Here is a 26,855-nt window from a genome sequence, read left to right on the forward strand (position 1 = left end):
AATTGCACCGCTGCCCAGGGAAATCCATCTAGCCAGTTATTTTAGCATTTCTCTTTTTACTTGCTTGGACTGAAAGCTTGTTATTTCTATACTAATTGTATCACATGAACCATGAAGTTAAAAACCTGATATCACAATTTCATAAAATAAAAATAAAAAACTCACAGAGAATCTTCCTGAGAATTGCATTTTTTTTTTTTTTTTTTGTGCAAAAGCAGAGTTTTTGTCCAGCAACAATGATATGCAGTCAGCGCTGACAGGAGCATGCAACCTGTCATTGGTGGCAATTGCCACTTTCTTCTTCTGTTTCTGAGTGGTGAAATCACTATGTTTCAACATGTGAAAGCGCTGTCAGTTTTCTCCCTTCAGCACTGTGTTTTTACCTTCATATTGATAAAATTACATTCAGTATATACATCATGTGTAAAATGAAAAAAAAATACTTCTTATTTGAAACATGATTCCATTATTCAAGCAGAAAGACGGATGTACGGTTGTGTTTTTTATAGGATCTTCCTTAGTTAGCCAGCGTCAAATGTAGTGGTCACCAGTGGCTATTCTCAGGCCTAATAACCATCTGAAAAACTGGGAAAAATCCAATAGATCTTTGCTGAAGCTGTGTTGGAAAGTAAGACAGCGTGAAACAGCTCACTGGTGTTAAAGCCAGAATTCATGTCAGAGATAAAAAAAAACAAAAAAAAACGCTTTCTCTAAAGTGCTTCAACAAAATGATCAAATTCTGCCCTGTTAGTTTTTTTAATGAGCTAATCTTTTCAGATATTGGCATTCTTTCCAAATCTCATCACACACTTTCTCTCTTCCTCCTCCACACACACACACACACACAGAGAGACACACACAGATTAGTTAACAAGGTTGCTGCTGTATAAGCTTGGAAATGGCAGATGACCCAACCTACACGCACATATCACTGCATCCTCCACACCTGCCTCCCTACTTTTTTCTTTCCCCTATCCTTCCCTCAGGAAAAAAAATGAGAGAGAGAGAGATAGAGAGAGAGAGAGAGAGAAAGGGGATTGTGGGTGGGTGGGTTTGGTAAAAGGACAGAGAGAGAGAGAGAGAGAGAGAGAGATGGAAGAGATAAGGAGAGAGAGGGAGAATTGGTCAGATAATAAAGAAAGTGAGAGAGAGAGGAAGAGATGGACAGACAGAGAGATACATCAGAGAAAGAGAGAGAGAGATTGCTCTAAGAATGAAAGGGAGAGGAGGTAAAGATGAGTACTAAGAGAGTGGGAGAGAGAGAGAGAGAGAGAGAGGGCAGGCGGGCGACAGACAGACAGACAGTGAGGCATTAAAATTCATGGCCTTTTTTATTTTCCGTGCTGAAAATCAATACTGTCTACTATGGATGAGGTGAGATGTGGACAACAGCGGTTGCCGGCCAAAGCGGGGGGGGGAGGGGGAGGGAGAGAGAGAGGGAAGAGAGAGAGAGAGAGAGAGAGAGAGAGAGAGAGAGAGAGAGAGAGAGAGAAAGGAGGTGGAGGGGGTGAGGGAGTGGGGGTGGTGGGGGGGTCGTCAATATTACCAGTGACACAGCCACTGCGGGCCAAGGTAGAGTTGGAGAGGAGAGGGAGCCACAAGGGGGATGGGCTGTGTGTGTATATGTGTGTATATGTGTGTGTGTGTGTGTGTGTGTGATGGAGCGGGGGGTAGGGTAAGGTTCATTAAGTCTGACCAGCAGAGCTTTTGGCCAACATAGCGGCAGCAGGCCTTTTGTCCGAGGGTCCGGGCACACACACACACACACACACACACACACAGATGGATGGACTGATGGATATTACCCCTTTTTTCCATTATAATTTACAACCCCCTCAGAAGCTCCATCATTTAGACGATGGTGTGTTTGACTAATGTCTGGCAGATGTTCTAACGCTACACGCCAACTATTGTCGCAGGGCCGGGGTCAGTTCGCTTCTAATTCAGGAAATGGAGATTCTTCTGCGCTCAAAAACTATAAATCTCCGGCCATGAAAAGACTCATCCCTTCTAGGCTCTGCGGTTATTACATTAGTTTCATTTTACACTTTAAATGCACGCAGGGCCACCGAGCCTGCACTGTGTATGTCAACCCTCTGAACAATGTGGAGGACGTGCATTTTGTCTTTAATCAAGTTATGGAAATACAGACAGCTTAGCTGGATTTGAACTTGAGGGAAATAATTTAGAGCCTTCAAGTTAATTCTTTCCATTGAATTATATTTTATTATGTTTTGTTGTATCCTTGATTATGTTTATGGAGCAGCTGAGGTACAGAAGAAGGTACATAAACCGAGTAAAGATGATCCTCAAGGGCATTATTGTTTTTATACAGTGCTTACTGAAGTGTGCGCATCTAGATGTTGTCAGTCCAGTAAACAAGACAGTGGAGTCTTGTGTATCGGATGGGAATTATCAGAGTAGTTGTAACATCCTTTTGACTACATGTTGTAAATTGGTGCTACTTGTAAAGGAGCTTTTAATATATTTCAACCTTATTCTCATAATTGTGACAATTTGATCACGCTCTTGCCTCCTCCATTGTAAAGATTCAGGAAAACAATGTATATCAGGGCAGTTAGCTCAACTAGCTAGCACGATAAGATGGAATAAGATCTCTATGCTCTCAGCTACAATAGCTAATAATCTAAGGAGCTACTTTCTAAAGACGAACAGACACGGGTGTTTGAAATTAATTAAGTAAAATTTTAGTTTATTTGTAAAGCTTAAGGAGGAGTTTTCAGTATTCGTCGTTTTGCTGAATCCTTGCCATGGAGGTGGTGAGTGGAACATAATGGACACAGTTATAAAAAAAGTAAAAGAAAAATACAGGAATTTAACGTGTGATAATGTTTTATAGGTGGCCAAGTTCAATCGCAACCAAACAATTATAAGATTTCCGTGATATTATGGCACCATTACTGTGAATAAAATCATATTTCAGAGTTCTGAAAACAGCTAGTACCAATTTAGTCACATTTTGATGCTATTCACATGCTGGATTCTTTGCCGTCCCGTCAGCATCCAGTCAGTGTCAAAGAGGTTTCTGGAAGATACTCGAAGATACTCTAAATTTGATGCTACAGTCATTGTGCCTCCATGAAGAATTTTGGTCTTTTATTTTTTTTTAAAACAGAATCCACTCTAGGAAGGTCCAAAAGTGAAGTGCTGCCTTGAGCTGAAGTGATTTAGTTGGCACAAGTGCTTTCACTTGGTTTATTGTCAAATGAGATGTTTTTATGTATTAATACCTTTGTCCTCTTGTTGCGAAAGCATCAATACCTTCTCTCGGAACACAAGTGATGGTTAAACGCGTAGAATATTAAGCATTTTAAATATCTGAACGTTGTTTTCAGTCAGTGTGGATATACAGTTTCTGGCAGCTTAGCATCTAGCATGTCAAGATAAAAACTCTGCCTCCTATCAGGCAGAGAGACAGACAGAAAGACAGAAAGGTGCACACCAAACAGTAAACATTTTGACGTGAGATAGATGCCGATATGACAGCCAGTCAACAAACTTGTAAACACCAGAATGAAAGTTGTAGTCATCCACAGCTGCTGCCTGAATTGTTCTGTGAAATCAGAGCTTCCGGTGATGTTCAAATATGAGGTTTTACCATCGTATCGTGTTGTGATAAGTCAACGCTCGTCTGAAGTTGGTTTTGAACTTCCTGCGTGTTGTCACCCGTCAAACGCCTGCTGGTACCGAACTATCCCACAGGCCGCTGTCTCTCTCCCTCTGTACACACACACAGTGTTTCTGCAGACCCAGGGCTAGTGGTTACTATGGGGATAAGGGAAGAGAGAGAGAGCCGGAGTGAGTGAGGTAGAGAGAGGCAGGCCGTGGTTTTGAGGTGTAAAGCGTCATAAATAATGGAGGCTGCACCTCACATTGAAATGCAAAGGCTGGAGCTCGGGCCTGAGCAGAGGTAATGCTGGCTTTTTGAAATTTATTTTTCATAAGCGTGATCCCCAGCTCCCCCCCCCCCTTACCCCCCCCCAATCATACCCCCACTGCTCCTTATAACCAAGGCAACTCTCCACCCCCCCACACCCCCCCATATCATATAGGAAACATACTTTAACATGCGTTTGCATTCTATATTTCATCAAGTCTGTCAGAGTAGATTGTATTTTATTGAATTCAGTCATTCATCAATCGCACGTCAGAAGCAATATCAAAGCGAGGCTAGTTACTGAGGCATCCTCATGGCGATATATCAAAATATTTAATCTTTCTCCTCAGTGGAATGAAAAAATAACACATCTGCATAACGTTTACGTGGGGACCGACCGGTATTAAAATGCTGCGCTGCTTATGTCAAGTTTGACTTGTTGATAAAGTTAATTTCATATTCTGACCATTCTTCTCTGAGCTGAGGGTAAGATTTCTACTCTTTTGATGACACCTTAGTTTGTGCGATAACAAGAGAGCGCAGAGAACACACGTCGTGTACGTGTGTTTATGTTTACGTGTCTGTGTTTGTGAGCTTTGCACACTCCTTTTGTGTAGCCTTGTGTCCACAGTAACATGCCAACGTCAGCTGAAGAAAAAGAAGCCAGACATTCAGCCAGAATGTGGATGAGGCACCTAACTACATATGACTGACTGAGGCCACTCATATGTAGCCTGTATGTGTGTGTGTGCGTCTAAAGAGAGAGAGTGAAGCAAGACAGAGAGATATGGCCACCACAGTGGTTTTTCTGCACAGCAAGTTTTTTACACCAACATGCGGTTATCAGTTCCAGTCATGTTTTTAAAGGACTGTGACCGCTGGAGGATGTAGAGCTATAATAGTCCAGTATCAAGGCTTGATAGAGGTTCACTCAATAAATTATTCCTGATTAGACAGTGACTACGTTTACATGCACACTAATATTCCACTATGACAATATTCCAAATTTGATGCAGGTCATGTAAACAGCATATCCCGTTTGGATATTCCGAATTAGGCCTTATTCTGAAAGTAGCATTTTCCGGTGAAGACATGCTGATATTCGGATTTTAGGAGCATTCTTTGGACATGTATACAGCGCATCTTGAATATGTGTCTGTGCAGTTTGCCTGTTTACCTTTGCGCAGGCAAAATGACATAAGCCGGAGCAGGAAGGAAGACAGATGAGAGGAATGAGAGGAGAGCGGAGAGACGTTCAGGACGGGCTGGAAAAACAGAGCACGCCTCGTCCACGACGGGGACGAAGGGGTTCAGTTATTATCCTGACTGAAGGCGACGACTCGGTGTGACGCACCAAAAACACTCAGCAGTGTAGTAAACATCATGGGACAACCTTGGTACTGGATGTGTCTGTAACTATAGATTTATAATATCAGTCATATCAATATCAGGCATCAACTCACTAATGTTTTTCACCTCGCTCTTGTGATTCCCGTTCCCGCTGGAGCAACCCCGAAAACCCTCTACATGGAAACAGGAATATTAGTGGAATAATCAGTTTCATTAGCCATGTAAACAGCTTAGTGGGAATATTGTCTTTTTCAGAATAATGGCATGCAAATATAGTCAATGATAACGATGCAGCACTTTTAAGTCCGTTCCACACACTGCACCTTTAACTGTACCGCTCTAATCACTGTAATTCATGCCTAACAGTGTACAGCATGTTTTAGGTCAAATAGTCTTACAAATATGCGTTACCCTTCTGAGTTTTGTCAAAATCAGTCCAGCGATGTGAGGTATTTTTAGCGCCTCTGACAGGCTAATCAGTCTAGTTGTTATAAAATTAGAAACAAGCAAAACACATCATCACTGGGGCGTCCTGTTGGCATTGTAATTTAGGATGTTGACCGAGTAATCACAACGCCTCTGGTTCTGGAAATCTAGGTTGCATGCCCTCTATCTCTCCCCTTCATTTCCTGTCATCTCTCTCTACTGTACACTATTACAAAAATGCTCCAAAAATAATCTTTTCTTCCAAATAAAAGCAGTGTTATTTGAGATCTCAGATGGGTTCTCACATTGACGGACAAACACACAATGCCTCACCTTTTCAGTGTGATTTCCAAAAAATTATTTTTTGCCAGGAAGTAATTTAATCTATAAATTAAGCCTTCAACCAAAATCTATAAAAACACTTCTCTTACACTCAAAAACTCTTAAACAAAACAACTGAAAGGCTACAAAAACGTGACTTCATTGTTTGTGCCAAATAAAGGACAATTCAAGGAACAGGACTTGAGTCAAAGGAGAGAATTAATGTCACCAGAGTTTCTGAATGTCATAAATCAGATAATACTCTTTTAAATAATAAAATAAATAATTTATGTTGTTGCCGGTGATGTGCCAGCGTCTCCGTATGTGAATGTAAACAAATGTGGCTTCATGCAAAAGTATAACAACACACAAGAAACTCGCTGCAACTTTGACTGGCGAATCTGTGTCGAAGCAACATTCCCAGTATAGTTTGCACATACTTAATAAGAGCAGACATAGAATGAATCAGTGCAGGCAACACTTGCAATGCATTGCAGCATGATGTATTTGCAAGAGAATGGTGGAGTGGTAACTGAGAAATCAAAACTTTTCATTTTGGGCACCTTTATTTTCTGTTAGTTGAAGTGAAAGATATTGAGTTGGGTTAGTTTCTTAAGGTTCTTATGATAAAAAATGCAAAAACAAGAGTTCTTACTTTTGTTTTCATTCCAAAGATATCCAGCTCAATGCATAAAAACCAGTTCAGTGTTTTCCACCTGTCTCTATCATGTCTCTCCACACTATCTGTGTTACAAAGCTTTCAGAGAGGTGTAGGACTATTCTGTATAATCAACATAGCAATCAGCACCACTCTCCCTCTGACACACACACACACACACACACACACACACTCACACACACAGAGCATTGAGGCTAGCTGGCATCAGGCCAGAGCATCAATAAAGCCAGTGTGAGTTTGAGAGCCATTTAAGGGCCATTTCGCCCCAGACCTACAATCCTCCATACTGCTCACTACAGCACCTTGGTGACCATCAGGCTGACCCTGTGGAAGGAGAGATGGAGCGAGAGAGAGAGAGAGACAGAGAGAGAAGTAAAAAGGTGAGAGAGGGAATGAATAGGGAGAGGCAAGGCTGAGAAGAGAGAGACAAATTGAGATGGAGAAATTCCAGCGGGGAGAGTGAGAGAAATGGAGAGACCGTAGATAGGGATGGATGGGATTCGATAGCACTTTATATCGAAGTCAAATCCAGAAACGAATCAACTTCTCAAAACCGAGTCACTTATCAAATCTAACTAAGTAACCACAACACAAAGATGTTTAATCTCCTCTTGTTGGCTGAGAAGGCAGAAACAGTTCATAGTGGCAGCGTAATATGATATGAATCAAAGCTTAACTGGAAGACTCTTAAATTAATCAATTCTCCAGTGAAGAGTCGTCACTCTATTGGTCCCAGTTGACCATAAAACCCTGATGAGTTTCTTTAAATGGAAGTGAGAGCTAGATATTTACTGTAACAGGCGACATCTGGTGTGAATACCTTTTGTATAGAGATACAGTATCAGACAGGTGTTTGTGTCTCTTTGATCCAGATGTTGAACAGAAGCTCACACCTGGTCTCTGAGGAGCTTTAGTTCCCCTAGCGATGGTTTCCAGTCCCCAGGGAGCCTCTGAGGACGATTTTACCCACATACAACCAAACACCTGTCCTCGTTCCATCTCTCTGCTCATCCATCTCTTTCCTCCTCAGCTCCAGTTTTGGTCTTCTCTTCATCTCCTCTTCCTTCCTTCGCATCCCTCCATCCCAATCTTTCCCTCATCTTCCTCTCGAGTTTTACACCCTTTGTTAAATCTGTCCTTCTGTACGTGCACAGCGGATCTGTCTACTTATTGATCTCCTTATACTCTCTTCCTCAAGTACATTACATGCTAAATCATCAAATACCCATCTGTCTTTTTCATTAACACATCTACTATCATTGGTTAAATTCATCGACCCCATCCCTCGCAGCGAGATTTCTTGCCAGTCATCTTCTTCTTCTTCTTCACCGCCCCTCCCTTCCCCTCTCCGCTCACTTTTTCATCTTGCTGAGTCCGTCTCGTCTCTCTCTTCAAGCCCTCACCGTCTCATCTGTCTCCAACTATCCTTCTTTCCTCTGCCCTACATCCCTCTCTCCCTCCCTCCCTCTCTATTGATCCACCCATAGTTTTCTGTCTTCTCTGTGCTGGCTGGCTGGCTTTAATCAATATAGATAATTGTCTGCTTTCTCTTCATGCCAAACACGCCGTGTTTTTTCTCAATGAATCCAGGTCTTTCCCCTACGCAACCCACCTGCCCCTCCTTCCTTCCCTCCACGCGGGAATCCCTCCGTTAATGACAGGAGATAACCTGCTTTCGTTACCGATTTTCTTTCCTACCCCCCCTCCCCCCTCCACCCCCCACCCCCCCCCACCCCTCGTTCCCTTGTTCATCGATTACCGTGAGATATCGCCCCGCGTGCCCCTGTCAACAAATGTAAACATACAGGGCCACGTGGCTCGCCTGTGAGTACAAACACACGCCAATATACAAATATTCAGATTTACAAATGTACACCAAGTAAGACCAACACAGCTCTGCAAGCAGTCAGGTGGGAGCCACCAGAGAGATGCTGATGTGACATTATAACCACACTCGGCCCTTTGGTTTGACAATATCCTTCTGCTCTGTCACATATATGTGTGTCTGAATGCAGTACAACAAGTGTGATGCCATTCTCTTGTATTTGACAGCATTCAAAGGCTGAAATAGACCTTCTATAACACACCACTGCTTGTGTGCCGGAGAAATTCAGAGCAGATTAGAACAATTTTCATGAACAAGCATAGGTCAAAGTTTTAAAACAGCACAACAAAATAGTAGCAAAACAGCCATATATGTATTTGTATGTGTATATATTAAAAAAGTTGAAAGACAAAATAGTTTATAATATGATTTGTGGTGTTTGTTGTATTAAAACTTAGCTTGGTTATTAGATGAAAATGGTTTTAAATTGAGTATGTTATTGTAGCTATTTAATTTTAGAATCCTTAAGATTTTCATTTTATCAAATCTAATTTTTTTACTATTTATTCAGCAATAGCCATTTTCATCATGCACTTACCTCTGTATATAGTAGTTTTCCCAAGCCAGATACACAGGAAACAATGCATGTATGTAATTCAGCGTTACAGATTGTAATTTTGTCTCATTGCTATCAGCTTCACTCTCCTGCAGTCCTATCAGAGGTGGATAAAGTTACTGTTAATGTGAACCGAACTAATCCAATTGTTGCTGCTTCACTTTAAATGCATTCAAATGGTGAAACATGGGGCGCGGCTTTAATTTTTAAGCAATCGTAGCTTTTATAGAGGTTAGCGCTGACAGCAGTTGTTCATCAAAAATGCATCTATGAAACAATATATTGGTATTTTTTGACAGAAGATCAGTTTTAAGTGTTGCACGATGTGATGGAACAAGAACAACCGACTGAAGTGAGATGTTAGGTGGAAAAATTGCAGGTGACAGGCTGCACATCTCAAACCCCTTTAGCAAGGTAACCAACTCCCTTTTTCTATGCCCTGCTGTTGTGTGGAAAACTACTCAAGTCATGTGCAGCAGAAGATCAGACCGCAGTCGCTCTTAGCATGATGGAAAAAACACAAAACAACATGAGTTTGTTTGGCTGCGCTGTAAACAGATCACAACGATTGCTCTTCTTTTGTACTTCTGACAAAGGAGCTGCAGAAGGAGTGTTTGCTGCCTGCAGAATTCTGGGATGTGTAGTATTAAACCACACTTGCTATTACCACCAGTTATAATGGGTGTCACCATATTAACCAGTAATGAAATCTTAAGGATTGTGATTCCAAGTGAGCAGCTCTCATTTGATCCTTGGTGTTTGCAGACTCTCTCTCTCTGCAGCGATCTGACCTATTATATATAACCTACAATAGCTGCACATTACAGTTATAGTCAGATATACAATGTAGACTACACTATCCTAATTTTACCAGATGGTGTGGACATTTACAGTTTATTAAGCCTTTATTTTAAAGCTTGTTGTAAAGAGCACATTAAACCTCACCCCAGTGTGCTTCAGCTGTGCTGTAATCTTCATCAAGAAGTATCACGCAAAACAGCATCAAGAGCAGGCAGGTGAAAGGGAAACTGACATTTTAAAGTATATTGAAGTACTATTTAGAGAGCTATTTATTCCATGATGACTTTCTTGGCCGTGGTCGAATCGGCCAGATGTGCCAAAACCACATTCAGGTGGTATCTCATACATTAGTGCCAACAGATATACAAAGTTGGCCCAGAAGTGATAAAACCAGATATGTGTTTCTAAATCTACAGAGTGCTTTGATTTTCATGATTTAGTTCAATGTTAATTACTGCATAACATATAATTTAAACATATAGACACAAACATAAGTGTATAGTTTTTTGTATCATATATGTCAGACTTCAGTTCATTCTACAGACTTCAGTTCATTCTACACATGTATTTGCCACGTCATCTGTCCTTTCAGGTAAAAAGAATAACCTCGGAGAGAAATAAAATGGAAAGATCAGACATCCTTTATGTCAAAAACGACACCACACCTTCGCAGACAGGGTCTTGTACAACGATAAACTTCACGTGACTTAATCATTTTTTTTCCTAGATAAACATACCGCACAGCCATTGGAAGACACAAGTCAGAACAACCTGAAAAGACAATCCACATGAATCCCCCCCCCCACCCCCCACCCCCCCGCCCCCCCGCCCCCCCTCTCCTCTCACTCCCTTCCACTCTCCTCCCCGTGTGGACATTAGTACACCAGACCTGCACATGAAGGCAAACATCTGAAACGTACACAATGCAGCCGCTCCTTAACAGCATGCGGTCCTGGCATCCACACAATTAGACGCTATAGGGGGGTATGGCAAGGCCACGCTGTAATTACATAGCTCTATATGAAGCTGAGTGGGGTGGGGACGGGGAAGGCAAAGGGTAGCATACTCTATACCGTGCTGCATTGTGACCCGAGCTGCTGCATTGAAAACCCGGCTCACAATCGATAGTGTTTCATAGGAGTGAATAGAAAGGTGAGAACATTGAGATGTACATATACTGTAGAAATAGAGGGGGGGGGGGGTTGAGGTATGCATGGTCACTGTTAATAAAGTGATGGTGTGCATCCATACACACACACACACACACACATACACAGAGGGATTTAACAAAGGGGAAAGGTAGGAACAGAGACTGAGGACAAGAAATGACCAAGTAGGATGTCAAAACAGAAGGAAAATAATGTACAGTACACATCCAAGGCCACCATACGTAGCAACAACAACAACACAGTAACAACAGCATGTATTGTCATCAGTGTGAGTCTTTTCTGCACAAGTATTTTAGGGTCGTTGCGGACGGAGGAAATTTGATCTACACAGCAAATTGTGATTTTTTGCAGGAAATAACTTGCAGCTTTAATTTTACAATTCCATTTTAGATACACATTTTTTTTCTTTTCTTATTTTTTATTCCAAATGCAAGCGCAGAATACCGCTCACTTCATGCTGAAATATAATCAAAGTTTAGCATAGAGGAGAAGAAGAAGCTACACACACACACACACCTTCTTTCCTTATCTCACCTCTCCTTCGCTCTCTGCTCTCTAACTTTACTCGCCACTGAGAGACCGAGTCTAACCACAGCATTTCAGCCATTTTGAGCTTGTTGTGTATATAGAGCGTGCATGTGTGTGTGTGCAGATGTGTGTACTTGTGCACGCTGTGTCTGTGTGTGTGTGTGTGTGTGTGTGTGTGTGTGTGTGTGTGTGTGTGAAAGTGTGCTGGTGCAGAGAGAATGGACCCTTATCCAATTTGTACTGGTCAGTTGTGTGAAATGGCGGTAGGTCAGTCAGCCAGGCAGTGTGTGTGTGTGTACATGTGTGTGTGTATGTGTGTTTCTGTTTGTCTGTATTTGTGTGTGTTAAGGAGAGAGTGGTCTTAGTTGCACATAACACCATGGTGGTCTAGCATGTGCCAGCATGCTTTCATCTAGAGTGAATAAAGACCAATGCATACACACACACACACACACACACTCACAAACAGATACAAAGAATAAAGGATGTGATTATAGTACAAATAATAATGACACATTGTGTAAAGCATAATATTATAGTGAAAAGTATAATGGTGTCACGCTGGCATCCCTGTCGTGTGTTAAAATCACATACACACACATTCCACCCACGAAAAAGATAGACTTTTCCATTAAATTGGTCGTTATTGTATAGTCTACCCCCTATGGATCTGATCCATACAATGACACACACACACACACACACACCTATTCTCTCCATGGTTGTTACAATTATCTCTGCTCTGGAAGCCTATAATTGTGCGTGTGTATGTGTATCTGTGTGTGTAATGGACTTTTGTTACCTTAACCTTCCTGATGTGATTATTTTACAGTGTGGTTTTTTTTTTTGGTTTGTATTTTCAGGTATTGCAACAATAATAGGAAGCTTTATGGAACCTTAAACCATATCTATCACACACTTTTGTTTTTAAATTATTAACTCTTTATGTGGAAAAAAAAATGTTTTTGCTTGTAAAATAGTGAAATAGTTATGACGGAGGGGGGAAAAAAACAACTTTGATATACTTTCAGCTTTTCTCAGTGTGTTTATTTTGTTTTTTTTCATTCAAGTCATATTTAAAAATCACCTCACACATAAAATATCCTTAAAAGATAAAAACAAAGTGAAGCGCAACATTTCAAAGACACATTTTCTAAACCGCTGATCAAACAGCAGGTCAGCAGGTGATTCGTGTGTCTGTAAAAGGTTACGCGGCGCACATACAAACACATACGATACACATGAAAAATAAAAAAAAATAAAAAAAACCCTCACACTCGCTTGATGACTCACAGTGGCTTAGCAGCACCACGATCATTGTCTACATCTGTAATTGTGTGTGTGTGTGTGTGTGTGTGTGTGTGTGTGTGTGTGTGTGTATCCATGTGTCATTTGGTGAGTGAACATAAGTGGGTCTGGGGCGGTCTGTTGATGGAAGGAGTGTAAAAATAGAGAGATAACAGCCACTCTGGAGCGAAAGAGTTGAAGGAGGAAGAGGAGGGGGGGGCGTGGGGGGGTCAGAGCAGGGTGGCCTTGAGCACCCATTCTTCCCTCCAGCCGTCCATCTCTCCCTCTTTCTCTCTCTCTCTCTCTCTCCATGGTTGGCTCGCCGATTCGTTCAGCCCACCTCAACAAAATGGAGTTTGTTAAGTGGGGAGGCAGCGACGGTAGCCAGGAGGTTACAGATTCAGGCGAATGACAGCGAAGTTGGAAGGATCCACGATCGCCTCGGAGAGTCGAAAGGAAAACGTCTCATTTGTTTTGTTTTATTTTTTTTTGTAGCGAACTTCATGACGTTAATCGAGCCAATTGATTGATTGCTTTCTACCAATCAGAAGAGCTGCCATTCATTTTTATACGATATGATAACAACGTCCCCTGAGCAAAATAATTCATCACAGTGAACACTTCATTAGATTTCCTCAAACTTTGTGTTGTATTTCATTGTGCCTACAGTGAGTTGAGTGTTCATTCTTCCTGTCTGTCACCCACAGGCAGAAATTAGGTCAAATAAATAAATAATAAAATAAATTGACACACATGTCTTTGTATTTGTTCACTAGGATAACCTTTCATTTCAGTATTTTAAGATATGATTTTAAAAAAAGGTCAAATTACATTAGTCATTGTTAGAAAACTAAACTTGACATTTAAAACAATGTAAATTCTACACAGTTATTGTGCTTTAACTCTCCACTCAACACGCAGTGTCTCCAGTAAAAATAAAACACTGGTTTCACTGGACAGCTGCCAGCTGTGAATGTGTGAATAAAAGAGGGAGCACCATCAGCAGTCATTGGTTCTTTACTGGTCCTCTGCCCCTAGGAATGCTGGGAAAGTTGCCCTGACTCCCAGGTACACGGTGAGGGGGCACAAGGGGGCAAATCATACCACTCACCCACCCCCCCACCCGCCCCCTGCAACTCCTCTCATCCCTGGCTCCATCCCATCCCGCCGTCCCTAGGGGTGATTTCAGAACCTGCATCCCCCCCATCCCATCTTATCCTTAAATTCGGAATCTGTCCGGGGCTTCCTGATCCCTGCCTGCTGGAACTGAGGACGGTCACGCTCCCAGATTAGGGATTTCTGATGCAACTCCGGTCAGGACAGAAGCTCAGCCTGCAGCCTGGGATTGTGTTTTGACAGTGTGTGTGTGTGTGTGTGTTTGTGTGTTTCTTCATGTGAGAGAGTGTGAGTTGATGCTACATATGAGCGCATCCGTGTGAGTGTTGCAGCTCCTGGCAAACGTGTTTTACCTCTGCTTGTGTGCGTTTGGCTGGAAAGTCTTTTACGAGAGAGAGAGAGAGAGAGATCATATTTTCATTCGCCTCTCATTTACACTCCATTCTTGGCGGTGCAAGGCTTTCTGTGTTTGGGCGCGTTGATGTTGCACGCAGGTAAATAAAAACCCGCCGCACTTCGTCTCTTGACCTCTCAAAACAGGGGAAAGCAACACGCAATTTTGAAAGTGAGAGAAAAAAGAGAGGGAGAGGTAGATTGAGAGAAAGCGAAGGGTGTGTTTGGCTGGCGCGAGATAGGGCGGGTGGGGCGAGGTGGGGGCTGTAGGCAGGAGTCGGCGGCCTCTGCGAAAGGGCCTCTAGTGTGCGTGGGTCTGGCTACCCCCTCTGCGGGGCCCCGATCGATACAAACTCAGAGCAATAAAGCTTTCCCCCTGTCATCTCCGCAGAATACAAAGCAGAGCGGGGAAGGGAAGGGGGGGGGGGAGGTAGGGTGGGTAGGTGGGGGGGGGGGGGGGGGGGGGGGGGGGGGGGGGATGAGGAGGGAGTGAGGGATGGGGTGGTGGGGAGGGAGCTGTTCCGCTAGCCACACCAATTTCCTAACCCCCCTTTCACCTCCCTCTTCTTCTTTTCTCTCCCCCATTTCCAACCCTAACCACAAACCACCTCACCCTCAACCTTTCCTTTACCTCCCAATACCCCCTCTTCTTCTTCTTCTTCTTCTTCTTCTTCTTCTTCTTCTCCTTCTCCTTTCGCCTCTCCATCCTGTTGGCGTCGGCCTCAGCCGACACAAATAGACTGACAAGCCGCCTGTATTTTATAATTAATGCTGTTTGAATAAATACGCTTAATAATTCATCGTTGTTATTTAAGTAGAGATTGATGGATTGACTGAGAGAAAGTGTAAGAGAGAAACAGAGCAAAGATCAGATCTGGGGAGAGGTTGGAAAATGGACGGAGGGAGAGAGGAAACGAATGCAGCGTTGTATGATGATAGAGAGAGGGGTTTAAATAGAGGGGGGTAGGTGCTGGTAAGAGAGAATGGGGATGGGGTGACGGCTGTAGACGAAAGGGGGGGGAAGGGAGTAGAGGTATTACACCGAGCGATAGAGAGAGAGAGAGAGAGAGAGAGGGATGTGTCGATGGAGAGGAGTTCAGTGCGAAAGGGAGGAGATGGAGGTGAGGGGGATATTTAACGGGACAGGAAAGGAGAGGACAGGAAGGGGGTAAAGAGGTCAAATAAGCGCTCTGTTTAATTGGGAGCCAATTTAAGTCGGGTCCAATCGATAAACCTGTAAACCTAACCATCTAACGGCTCGCAGCGTGCAACCATAGATCACCGGGCTTCCGTGGCTAGAAGCGAGGACGGCAGGCTGGTTTCAACACATCTCATTCATTTATTTATTTGTTTGCACTTGTGGAACTAGATAATCAAATCTGGTATTTTCTGGCATAACGGAGAAAGATACAAGATACATTCAGAGTTAGAATTAAAGGTTTGTGAAGTTAATTCATCACAGTGACAAAAATATAGTAAAAATCTTGTTTTTAAAGAGTTTTTTTTTTTCATTTTTTAGGCAGTGTTGGGATTTTCAACCCTGACTCCAAATAGTCCGAACATAAATATCCCCGCGGTCTCATGACAACCTCATAACTCCAAATTGAAGGATGATATGATCTTCTATGGGTGGAGAAAATTCTTGGGACTTATGAGATCCTTTCAGCTCCCATTGGATAAATGTGGTGGTCAAGCTGAAAAGGAGGCTGCAGGATTTTGACTCGGTGCCGAGATATATATCTGCACTGCAAAATAAGAATGAAAACCAGGTGATCCACAGTCTTTGTCTCTGGCTTTTGGCCTATTTTTTTATTCTATATTATTTTGGGGTTTTTTTGCAAAAATGCACACAAAAAGTTTGAGACTGCGACGCATGTTTCGAGACAAATATGTCGCATATTCTTCATAGTTAAAACAGGTGACTTACAAAGTATTTTCAGAACAGGACGATAGATTGTCCTCGTGTTCTTTGAATAATTAATACAATCTATAAATCTGTCTTTTTATTTTACCGTCACAAATTACTCTCACGAGACGTCCGACATGCGGCGATAACACGGACCAAACATCCAGGTTAGTTCGGACAGGAAACAAGGATTTCACGATGTACGTTTCGTGTCTGGGAGGCTTTTATCTGACCTTTTTTTTTTTTTTTTTTCTTTCTTTTTTTGAGCCCTCAGTCTCATTTTTTGGTCATTTTTTCTGTCCACCCTGTCTGTTCATTTTGTCATTGACTCTGTTGCACACAATCTGTCCCCTCCCTCCACATCCAATCACTCACACACACACACACACACACCATCAAGGCGAGGCTGTGTGTCTTTGTTAGTCCAATTGTCACTATCTTTTCCTTCCTGCTATTTCCTGTGAGGATGCTCTGTCACACTGCAGTTCACCCTATACATGTCCATTTTCTTTCTTTTTTCCTGATTTTTGTTTTTTCTTTCATCGCCATTATCACCCATGTTCTACATTTTTTTTTTGTGCCGAGCTGTTTCTCTCTTCTTTTTTTTTTTTTTCATCTTTGCTCATTTATTTTCTTTCCAGCTCTGCTCTGTTCTTCACTCACTGTCCCAGCATCCCTCCACTCATCTAGTCACTCATTCCTGCTCTTTTCTGTCTACGGTTACCATTTTTTCCTCTCTTTTTTTTTTTTTTTTGGCTTCTAATTCTCTTTTTTCTGCACACCTCATTATTTTTTCCACCTTCAGCCATTATCTACAGATTCCTAAATATTTTCCGTTGCTTGTTTGTCATTTTATTTTTTTCTCATTTGTTTTTTCTGTCATGTGTCTTTCCTACTCTCCCAACACCATCCTCCCTTCGTTCTCTCCATCATTCCCCCTGCCATTTTCTGTCTCTTTACTTGTTTGTTTGTTTGTTTTTTTCCCTCTTTGAAACCATCTCTGTCATGTCTTTCAGCCTCTACTATTATCCCCCCAAAATTCCCAAAATTTTCAGTTTCTGCTTGTTGTCCTCATCTTCCTCGCTCATTTGTTTCCTTCTCTTCTCTTTCATCTCCCAGCGTTCCCCCCACCCCCCCACCCCCTTCTCTTCCTCCCTCATCCACTCATTTCATCCCTCCACCTCCATCTTTTACGCCCCACAACGCAGGGATTCTGGAAAAGGAAGTCACACACAGTGGCCATTTCCTCCTTCCCCTTGTCCTCTCTTCCTTTATTTCTCTGTATTCCATCCCTCCATCCGTGCGATGTGCTCCTTGGGGAGGGCAGTAATAATGGTGGAGAAAAGGAGAGAGGGAGGGCGGTGCGATTATTGTCTTGTCGGGAGTCAGAGGAATCGATCGGCACAGAAATATGTGGTGCGAGAAAGAGGTACTGTATCGGATATAATAAACACTCTAGAGACATATTCAGAAAGCGCTCACGCTCGTGCGAGTTCACATTCGCTCGTGAACACACACACACACGCGCCCGTGCACACGCGCTCATGTAATCACTCTCTGTCTCTGACTCACAAACACACACACACACACACACACACATATAAATGGTACACGTGTGCACAAAAGAAGTACACAGACACGCAGTACTTTTCCAGTTGCGCATAAACTCGTTCAAACGCTCGCCTACACAAATCACCGACAAATCAACGTCTACGCGCAACGCTCCTTCACTCTCGAGAGACAGTTACAAGGCAGCTTGTTCACTAAACTGACACATGAAACAAGTCACTTACTGTATGAAAAGTATTGACTCCTTAGCAAGAGTTATTATCCTACAGATCAGCGTTAGTAAACCCTGAGTGGGCGTCCTGAAATGTAATTATTTTTTATGTGAAGTTTATACAGATCTTAGAGACATTAGACCTTTTCTGAACAGTAAGTTGGCTGCTGGTGGTTAGAAAACACTGGGGGAAAAAAAGCTTCTTTTGTACTGAGACAAAACTGCAACCATGAAACACAATCTTGACAAACAAACAAACCTGATATATTGTAATTCATATGAGCCTTTTAGCTTCGCCACTTGTAAAACTGTAGTATTTTGAATTCATGTCTAGTATCCTTTTTTCCTCATAAGTCAACTAAGATGTGAATATCACCTGAAAAAAAAGGCCAGAATAAAGCTTTAATACTGGTTGTTAATGTGTAAACATCAGCGGAGACATTAGCATGCAGCACTTTGTTTGCCTCGCACCAAAGCCTCCGCTACAGGCAGGGAAACATGTTTATTCTTAATGATTAACACTCTCACAGGTACACACACAAACATGCGAGCGGCAGACATGCACACACGTATACTTGCGCACACATGTGGACACACACAAGCACGCGCGTGCACTCACACACAGAGTGATCTTTCATTGCTGTTGCCTGGCAACGAGTCTGTGTGTCCTGTGCTAGCAGAGCGCTGTCCAGTGGTGCCATGACCGCTGCAGCTGACCACTACTGAAGGAGAGGAAGGCAGAGACAGAGAGAGAGAGAGAGGGAGAGAGAGGAAGAGATGAAGAGGGAATGAAAGGATCAAGTGAAGGGACAGAAAAAGACACAGAGACAAGTTTTAGTTATATAAACATTTCTCAGAAATAATCTGTTTCTGGCGGATGTTGAAGCTTAAAGGTAGAACCGCAAAGTAACGTCAGACTGAAGCAGTAAAAAAAAGGCCTTTAGTAAGAGAGGAGGATATTAGGAGGAAGATTATTAGCTACCAAGTCTCAAAAATCACTTATAATGAGACCAAATTCTCACATACACACAGACTTCCTGAAATTTTGGGTAAAGACTAATGTGATTATCTGATTATCTGTCTGCAGCTTTGAGATAACATAACTGGATATTGAATAAAGAGTATCAAGATATGTGCCTGAACTAGACAAGTCACTTTATCAACACATGTAAACAATATTTTAATTCATCTTTGGGTGAGGGTTTTGGTTGAAAAAATGAAAATTTGTCACTCCAGCCTCAACGCACACAAATTTACTGTCTCTTCTTTCTTATTTGTGCAGAGGAAGTTATTTGCACTGTGAGAAATTTCATAAAACTTCATGAAACTCGAGTTAAGGTTCCTGTTAGAAGAGCAACGCTAACATAAGTGTCTATGTAAGCTAGTTAGCCAGTCAGCTGATCTTTTAAGGTCATATTTTTTGGCATTCAAGTTTTCCAAAAGCTAAGTCACTCTCTAGCAAAATCCAAATCTATAAAGGAGCGAGAAGACAAAAATGGGACAGAAGGTGCAGTCAGCGAAGGGAGAGATAAAAAAAAAAAGAGAGGGAGAGAGAGTTGAGCAAGAGGAGAAAGAGAGATGGGACGTTAAAGATGAGTTTTGACAGAGAGAGGGAGGCGGCAGTGGAGAAATTCAGGGACGGGAAAACAGGTAGAGAGGTTTGGATGGAAGGGGGAGGTTAGAGAGAAGTTCAAGTGAGATGATGGTATTATAGATGAGGGTGAAGAGGAAGAGATGAAACGGGAGAGATCGGAATAAATCAAGGATGGCCCGAGTGGAGTACAAGGGAGGTGCAGAGGTGAGGGACAAAGTGAAGGAGGAGTGATGCTAATAGGAAGCGTGAAGGTGGAAAAACTGACACGGATTTTGTTCTGTTACACTGGATGAAGTCAACTAGCACACTGGAGCTAACCGGCTAGCTCTGGAGCAGGTCTTTCTTTCTACAGACACAACAACCTCATCAGTTCTTCCTGTTTCGCTGTGTTTTCACAGTCATGTTCAGAAATGATTTAAAAATACTGCAGGCATCAATCAATCAAGGTATGCAACCCCAGTAGTGTGTTTCTCTGCTGCAGGACTTCTCTCAGGAACAATATTCTTATCTTCAGAATGAGGATGCGATTTCAAAGTTCTGCTATTTGGAAAAAGTTCAGAGGTCGCAGAGTCAGGCAATATTTTCATCTCTTCTGCTGGAAGTATAAAACATTTTGAGGCAAAGCACACTAGTCAACCATATAAATATCCAAGAAGTTCTCAACCATGTTAACTGGTAACTGGCTGGTGTAAAATAACAATAAAATAAAATAGACCCAGTAGAGTGACATCATTTGGAAGTATAATTTCTCAGAGTCAGGATTCAATATGGATAATATAGTCATTTAACTATGCTGGTCTACAGTCTATGCAGCAGCTTCTCTGCTCATCTAAAGCAGAATATATTCTCATTAAATGCAGCCAAATGTATCCAGAAAACGCAGAGCTCTTATTCTTTGTTTTCAGCTGGTGCAGCGGTCATTAAACCCAGACATAAAACACATCGTCATTTTCTTAGATGTGTCGTCAGTAATAAAATGTAGAATTTTAACCAGCAGAAGAAGATATGTGGTCATGCATATGCCCTTTGTAATGGCTTGCTATATCTAATGCCAGGTCAGCTTTTGAAAAGTTTTGCTTTTGAAATAAAAGACAAAAACACAGTCAGTTCTATGCAAAAAGTAAAACTTTTAAAATACTTGTTATTCATAACTCTTTCTTCGTCTTAGATCAGTTGGGTTTCACAGTTTTTTTGCAGATCTGTACTCCAGCTGTGACTTTGTTACATTAATAACTTGTTTATGGCATTCATGGATATTTTCACACTGATTTATCTCAACTTTCTAAAAAAAAAAAAAAAAAAACTCCTGCCACACTTTTACAGCTGGAAACGTTTCTGTGCAAACCCCTATTGTTGAAGTTTTATAGTAATTTAATAAAATAATTTAACTCATCCTTGAGCTGACAGCTTTTTAACCTAAAATGCTCTGGCTTTGGTGTGAGAAGTGCAACATCACAGATACAAATATATCTTCCATTTTTTCCTGTTTGTCTCCTCTGCTATATCTAACATAATGTACAGCATTAAAAATAAGCTGATATTTGTTGTAGATCATTTTTCTTAAATTAACAATAATTAGCTTATCGCAGCTTTTATCCCCTACTTTTTTTTTTTTTTTTTCCACGACATAGTTCATTTTGAGTATCTTGTCACTGCAGCAGTTGCAGATTTGCTTGTTGACGCTGCGTGTGTGTGTTTGTTCGGTAGTGAATGTGACAGGGGACAGGTGGAAAAGGCAGGCGGCAGGCAGCTCGATTGTGTGTGTGTGTGTGTGTGTGTGTGTGTGTGTGTGTGTGTGTGTGACTGCGAGGCGTGAGGTGGCCGAGACCATGTGCCTGACCTCTGACATCCACACGCCAAACATAGCAGGCAACCCCCCCCTCAAACATACACACACACACATAAACCCACGCGCCGTCTGTCACTGGCCCCTGACAGGCGTGACCAAGGCGGGGTGGGTGGGCAAAAAGGAGGAGGGGGTGTTGGTAGTGGATGGAGAGGTGTGGGGGGAGGAAGGGGGTGAGTTTAGGACCCCTCCAGCCATCCTATCCCCCTCTCCCCCCTCTCTCTCTCTCTCTCACTCATTCCCCCTTTTCTAATTCCCTGACAGTGACCCTGCACCCCCCTCCTTTCCCCTTTCAACACACACACACACACCAAACACATGCACTCGGAGGCAGGCTGGCCATGTCAACCCCAGAAGACAGATACATCATCTGCCCAGTGGCCTCTCTCCCTCTCTTTCTCTCTCTCTCTCCCTCTCTCTATGCTATTAGTGCTGATAGGATGAGTAAGGAAGGGTGGGGGGGCAGGGGGGGACTCTGCCTTGCATCCGAACCGCTGCTGTCAAACTGCCCCAGGGTGGAGGAGGTGTGTCAGGGCGGTGGTCACTGTAATTTAGCAAGAAAAATTTCACTGAAATCAACAAAAATAACAGAAATAGTGAAAATCAGAGAGTTGTGACGTCTTAATGATGTTTTCTGTCATCAGTAGGTTCATTGTGTTGTAATATGAATGTAAAGTATTAAGAAAAAAACAAAACTTAATGTGTACTGGACATCTGTGACAGGTTCGGGGTGTTTGGTTTGTTAGCATACATGAGGTGGAAGGGGGATGGATGGGGGGGTGGGGGTTAAAAGGCCCCATGGCCAGAGGGGTTATGGGCAGTTGAGGCATTATGGAGAGGGGGGGAAATGGAGGAGGGGATGATAAAAATGATTTTATGGGGTCCCTCTCTTCATATGCTGAGAGGACGAAGGAACCAAAAATAATAACATCTGTGTGTATATATATATATGTGTGTGTGTGTGTGAGTGTATTATATTTAACCCCATGTTTGAGTGAAATGGATTCAGCATTTTAGTGTTTTGTATTTTTGAATAGTGTCTTTCTGAAAGGTTAGTTTTGTACAAGATGTAGTGTCTGTAATAGCTGAACTGGTATCAGTGTGAGTAGTAACAATACTAAAGGGCGTAGTAATCATGGTAGTACTACGAGTACTTGTAAAAGAAGTTGTCATAGTAACAATAGATGTAATATGCTGGTATTAATATTAGTTTTAATAATAAGCATATTTTTATGGTTGACTATTTTTCTATTTATTCTGAATGTAGCAACAAATTTATAAGTTCAGTAAAATAGTAAAAAAAAAAAAACATTACTGATAAAAACCATGAATGTGTTTGTAAATATATAACTTTGTTAATTTCAGTAGAAAGATAATAACTGAATATTTATAATATCAGTTTAGGATTCTGTGTTTACATGGTGATTTAGTGCCACTGATTAATGACCTTATAAAGAAGTTAATGTGTCGCTGAAGGTCAGTAAAGTGTGTTTGTAACTGAGAATGATCTGATATAATTAATGTAACTCTAGACGTTTTATTTGAAATGTTTTTTGCAGCTTTTGGGCGTCTTTACATTTGGGAAATATGTGCTTAGAGATTTCCACCCCAGATTGTCAGAAATTATATTTCCAGAGGTATCTTTAACAGCAAACTTTGCACCTTTAAAACTATTTCCACTCATTTCTGAATTGTTACTACTGAATACAACAGATCGTAGCTCGTACATGACTGTGTATTCTTGATACAGCAACACACACACACACACACACACACAGCTCAGTGTTTCCAGGAGGGTGCTGCCACCATCTGGCTATTAAATGTAACTACAACCCTCCAACTACTAACACTCATTCACTCAAGTCTTTGAAGAATTATATTAATAGAGATAGATTTTGATTCATCAGCTTTTGACTCCAGTGTTACAAATTGGTACATTAAAATCTTTAATGATAAATAGCACAAAATAAATTAAAGAATGAACACATGTTGAGACATCATCAGCTACTTTTATTCAAACTGGTTTAAGTGCTTTTCTCACTGTCTTTTAAAACCTAGTTTTGGTGGGAAATGAGTGTAAATGTTTATGTTAATATCTGTTAAAATGGAGAATAAAAGGATGTTAAGTCAAACCAAAGTAAAGCTGTGATAAAAATTCAATGCATTTTTCAATTGTTGAACACTTTCTTTCATTCTGTCTTCCTCTTTTTGTTCTGCGCTCAGCTATGTCCTCTGCATCTACTGAAAGCAACCTTACATTTATCTGTCTGTCTCTCCTTCCTCTCCACCTCCTCTCATCACACCTTGAACCTTGTCTGTGACCCTGATGATAAGATTAACACACACACACAGACTCACTCATACTGGGCTTATATATAATTTCCAATAAGCTCTTCTCTTCTTTTGTTTTCACGTATTCGTTCTTCCCCTGTTTCCTCACCCATATCATATGGGGTGGAAGCTATATTTATGGCTATAGTAGGGAGGAAGAGGAGCAAGGTGTACTTTGTTCTTTTTCACAGCTTCAGCCTCCCGTCAGACACGTGAACCTCGTGCTAAAAACAGATCATGTGACTTTAAATCACACAGAACTCAAATTTTAAGCTCGTTCTTAGTGTGTCTTTATCAATATAAACAATAAAAATAAAATAAGCTGAGCTGAGGATGGAAAAGGAGTAATAAAAGCACACCATAGGCAGAAGTTAAGAGCGTAGAGCAAGGGGGTGAAGGAGTATTTTATCCAAGATGGCGGTGGAGGTGCTGAGTAATGTCTGGTGCTCAGGTAAGCAGTTCCTCTGGCGTCGCCCTTACTGGACCAATTACTGCTGCAATCCCACAAGTCTCCACAAACAGGGAGCATACAGCGAGGGTAGTTAGGATGATATCTGCCATGAAAAGCTGATTCTTAATCCCTGTTCCACATCCTGGGGTCAATAAAGTTTACATTTAAAGAGCTAAATTAGAGTACGGTGTCATCGGTTTTGTTGGACAAAGTCAGTTTCCTCTCTATCAGCTGAGGTAATTTTTTTTTTTTAAAGTGTCACATCATCACTGCTGGGTGAAAAAAAACTACTGTGTCTTCAAACTGTAACTTTTCAAGACCCATCTTTGTTTTATTTCTGATTTATCCATCCAGGCTTTCGAAGTATTTCATCATCAATACTGGTGTAACAAGGTTATCACAGAACAATATCAATATCACTCCTTTTTACACGTCTTCTTGGTTTTAAAGATACAAAAAGCTCAAATTGCTTTACAGAGCGAGTTATTTCTCAAATTAATTTGAAGGTTAATGCTGCAATGACACCAAAATTTCCTCCCCGTTCATTCCAGCGAAGAAGGGGTAAGGGCACATTTTCTCTATGTCACGTATTGATCGTGGGTTGAACTTTGACCGTGACTTTGACCTGCAAAATAGCAAGACTCACTGAAGCCCAGCCACTCTGACACAGAGGGGTGGGACTGACCTTTACGTCTCGGAGACATCGATTGTTTGTATCCTTGTTTGTATATCTAAATGGTGAAAGAAAACAAGCAGCGGAGCAGGAAGGATGGTAGATACAAAAATGTTTTTTCCAGACATGGATCACTGATTCTACAGAGAAGATGTGATTTTTATGTCTTGTTGTAAAACCAACATTTCGTGTAGTTTTACTCGTTTTCTTCTCACACAGTCATTCCCAAATTTCACTAAATTGTGGGAAACATTCAGGAGATTGAATGGAATATTATATCTTTAATGCATTATGGCAGATGCATTTTAAATATTTTCCTCCAAATTATGATCATAAAAATGTTATTATGGAAGTTTATAAAGTATAACTAATATAATATTACAACACATTATGTAGTCATTTTACTTGTATCATTTTAACAAACAAACTAGGTTTAAGATTAGATGAACTGACAACACTGACATATAAAATACAACATATCAGATTTTGTCAGGGATAAAATGATAAAACCCATCTTTAGTTAATAACACAAGTAACCTTTTCATTGTTTTGTGATGAAATGATACAGTTTTTTTTTAATTCTACAATACAAACAGAGGAATATAACAAGATATAGGTTGTTTTTCTATTGGCCTGTCTGTCTTACCTTCTGATATTGGTCGGACTTATCAGCGTCAGTAGTTTGTGTGTTTGTGTCGCGGCGTATTGACACTGTTCTACTCGTGATATACGGTACGGCGCTCGAATGTTTTAAGGCCACCTGGACCGTAGTTGCAGAGAGTGTGTTTTTCCGCATTTGGTCTCAGGTTTGATGTACCTCTGTGTATTTTCCATGTACCTGTCTGATGTGTCTGTGTTTGTGTATTTCCTGCAGATATCAGGATGTCTAAAGCAGCAGAGGAGGAGAAGCCTGGGGCTGACTATCCGGGGGACAGCTCAGGTACACACACACACACATGTTGAATCATGCTCATGACTTAAAGGGTACCTATTATGCTTTTCCTTATTTTCAGTCATATATATAATGTTACAATGTCGGATGTTCATATTAAACATGGACAAAGTGTCATATAATGAGGTAAACATATGTTGCAAAAAGCACCAGCCTCAGACTGCTCTGACACTCAGTTTCCAACAGTTTTTTCTACTTTCAGCCCGAGCCGACGTCAACTCTATATGTTCATCTGCTCCATGCACAGCGCGCCAGTTCACTGCTTCACTCCGCTAACATTATGACACTTTTCCATTGTTTTGGGGGTAGTCACATCGAGCCATGACTCCATTACACAGCAGGGCAAAGTAAAATATTCTGTTTACCTGTTGGAAGTGTGCTGGTTGTCTGCAGCTCTTTATCAAACATCATCATAACTGTGGCTGTTTCTGCTTGTGCTATTTCTCCCTGCATTATTTCTAACTGATCCGCTGAACAAATAACTAAAAATATCTCCATATCTTGTCATTTCGACCGGTTTTTAGCACCGCTAACGAAGCTCTGCTAATTCAATGAGGAACATCTCGTTATTTAGTCATTTAAAAGCTTTTAATTTGAAGCAGTAAAGCAGTTGCAAAATGTTGGGTTTGCAGCAGCGGCAACTTAACACGACTCTGATACGTAAAGCCGGCCAATCAGACGAGTGGGCTCACTGGGAGGGGGACCTTAAAGAGACAGCTAAGACTGCCTGTTAAGAGACAGAGGCTGAACTGAGGGGCTGCATAAAGGGCCAGTATAAGACAAATAAGGAGTTTTTTGAACTGTGAATCATGCAAAGCTACTCTAGTGGAGTCCAAAAATAAAAATGTTGGGCTGGAAATGAGCATAATAAGGTCCTCTTTAGTTATTTTCATTCCACATGTTCACTCATGTT

General features: G+C 41.5%; 1 protein-coding gene across 6 annotated transcripts in view; it reads left to right on the forward strand.

Annotated features, from left to right (window-relative positions):
• pou2f2a (POU class 2 homeobox 2a) overlaps positions 1–26,855 on the forward strand; it is a 76,777-nt gene that overhangs the window by 34,960 nt on the left and 14,962 nt on the right. For all 6 annotated transcript variants that reach the window (XM_067612175.1, XM_067612178.1, XM_067612176.1 and 3 more), the window contains one exon: positions 25,865–25,930. In XM_067612175.1, coding sequence (XP_067468276.1) covers positions 25,865–25,930 — 66 coding nt within the window. The remainder of the gene's footprint in view (positions 1–25,864; positions 25,931–26,855) is intronic.

The sequence above is a fragment of the Thunnus thynnus genome, chromosome 15 (assembly GCF_963924715.1).
Source record: "Thunnus thynnus chromosome 15, fThuThy2.1, whole genome shotgun sequence".
In the NCBI taxonomy this organism is placed as follows: Eukaryota; Metazoa; Chordata; class Actinopteri; order Scombriformes; family Scombridae; genus Thunnus; species Thunnus thynnus.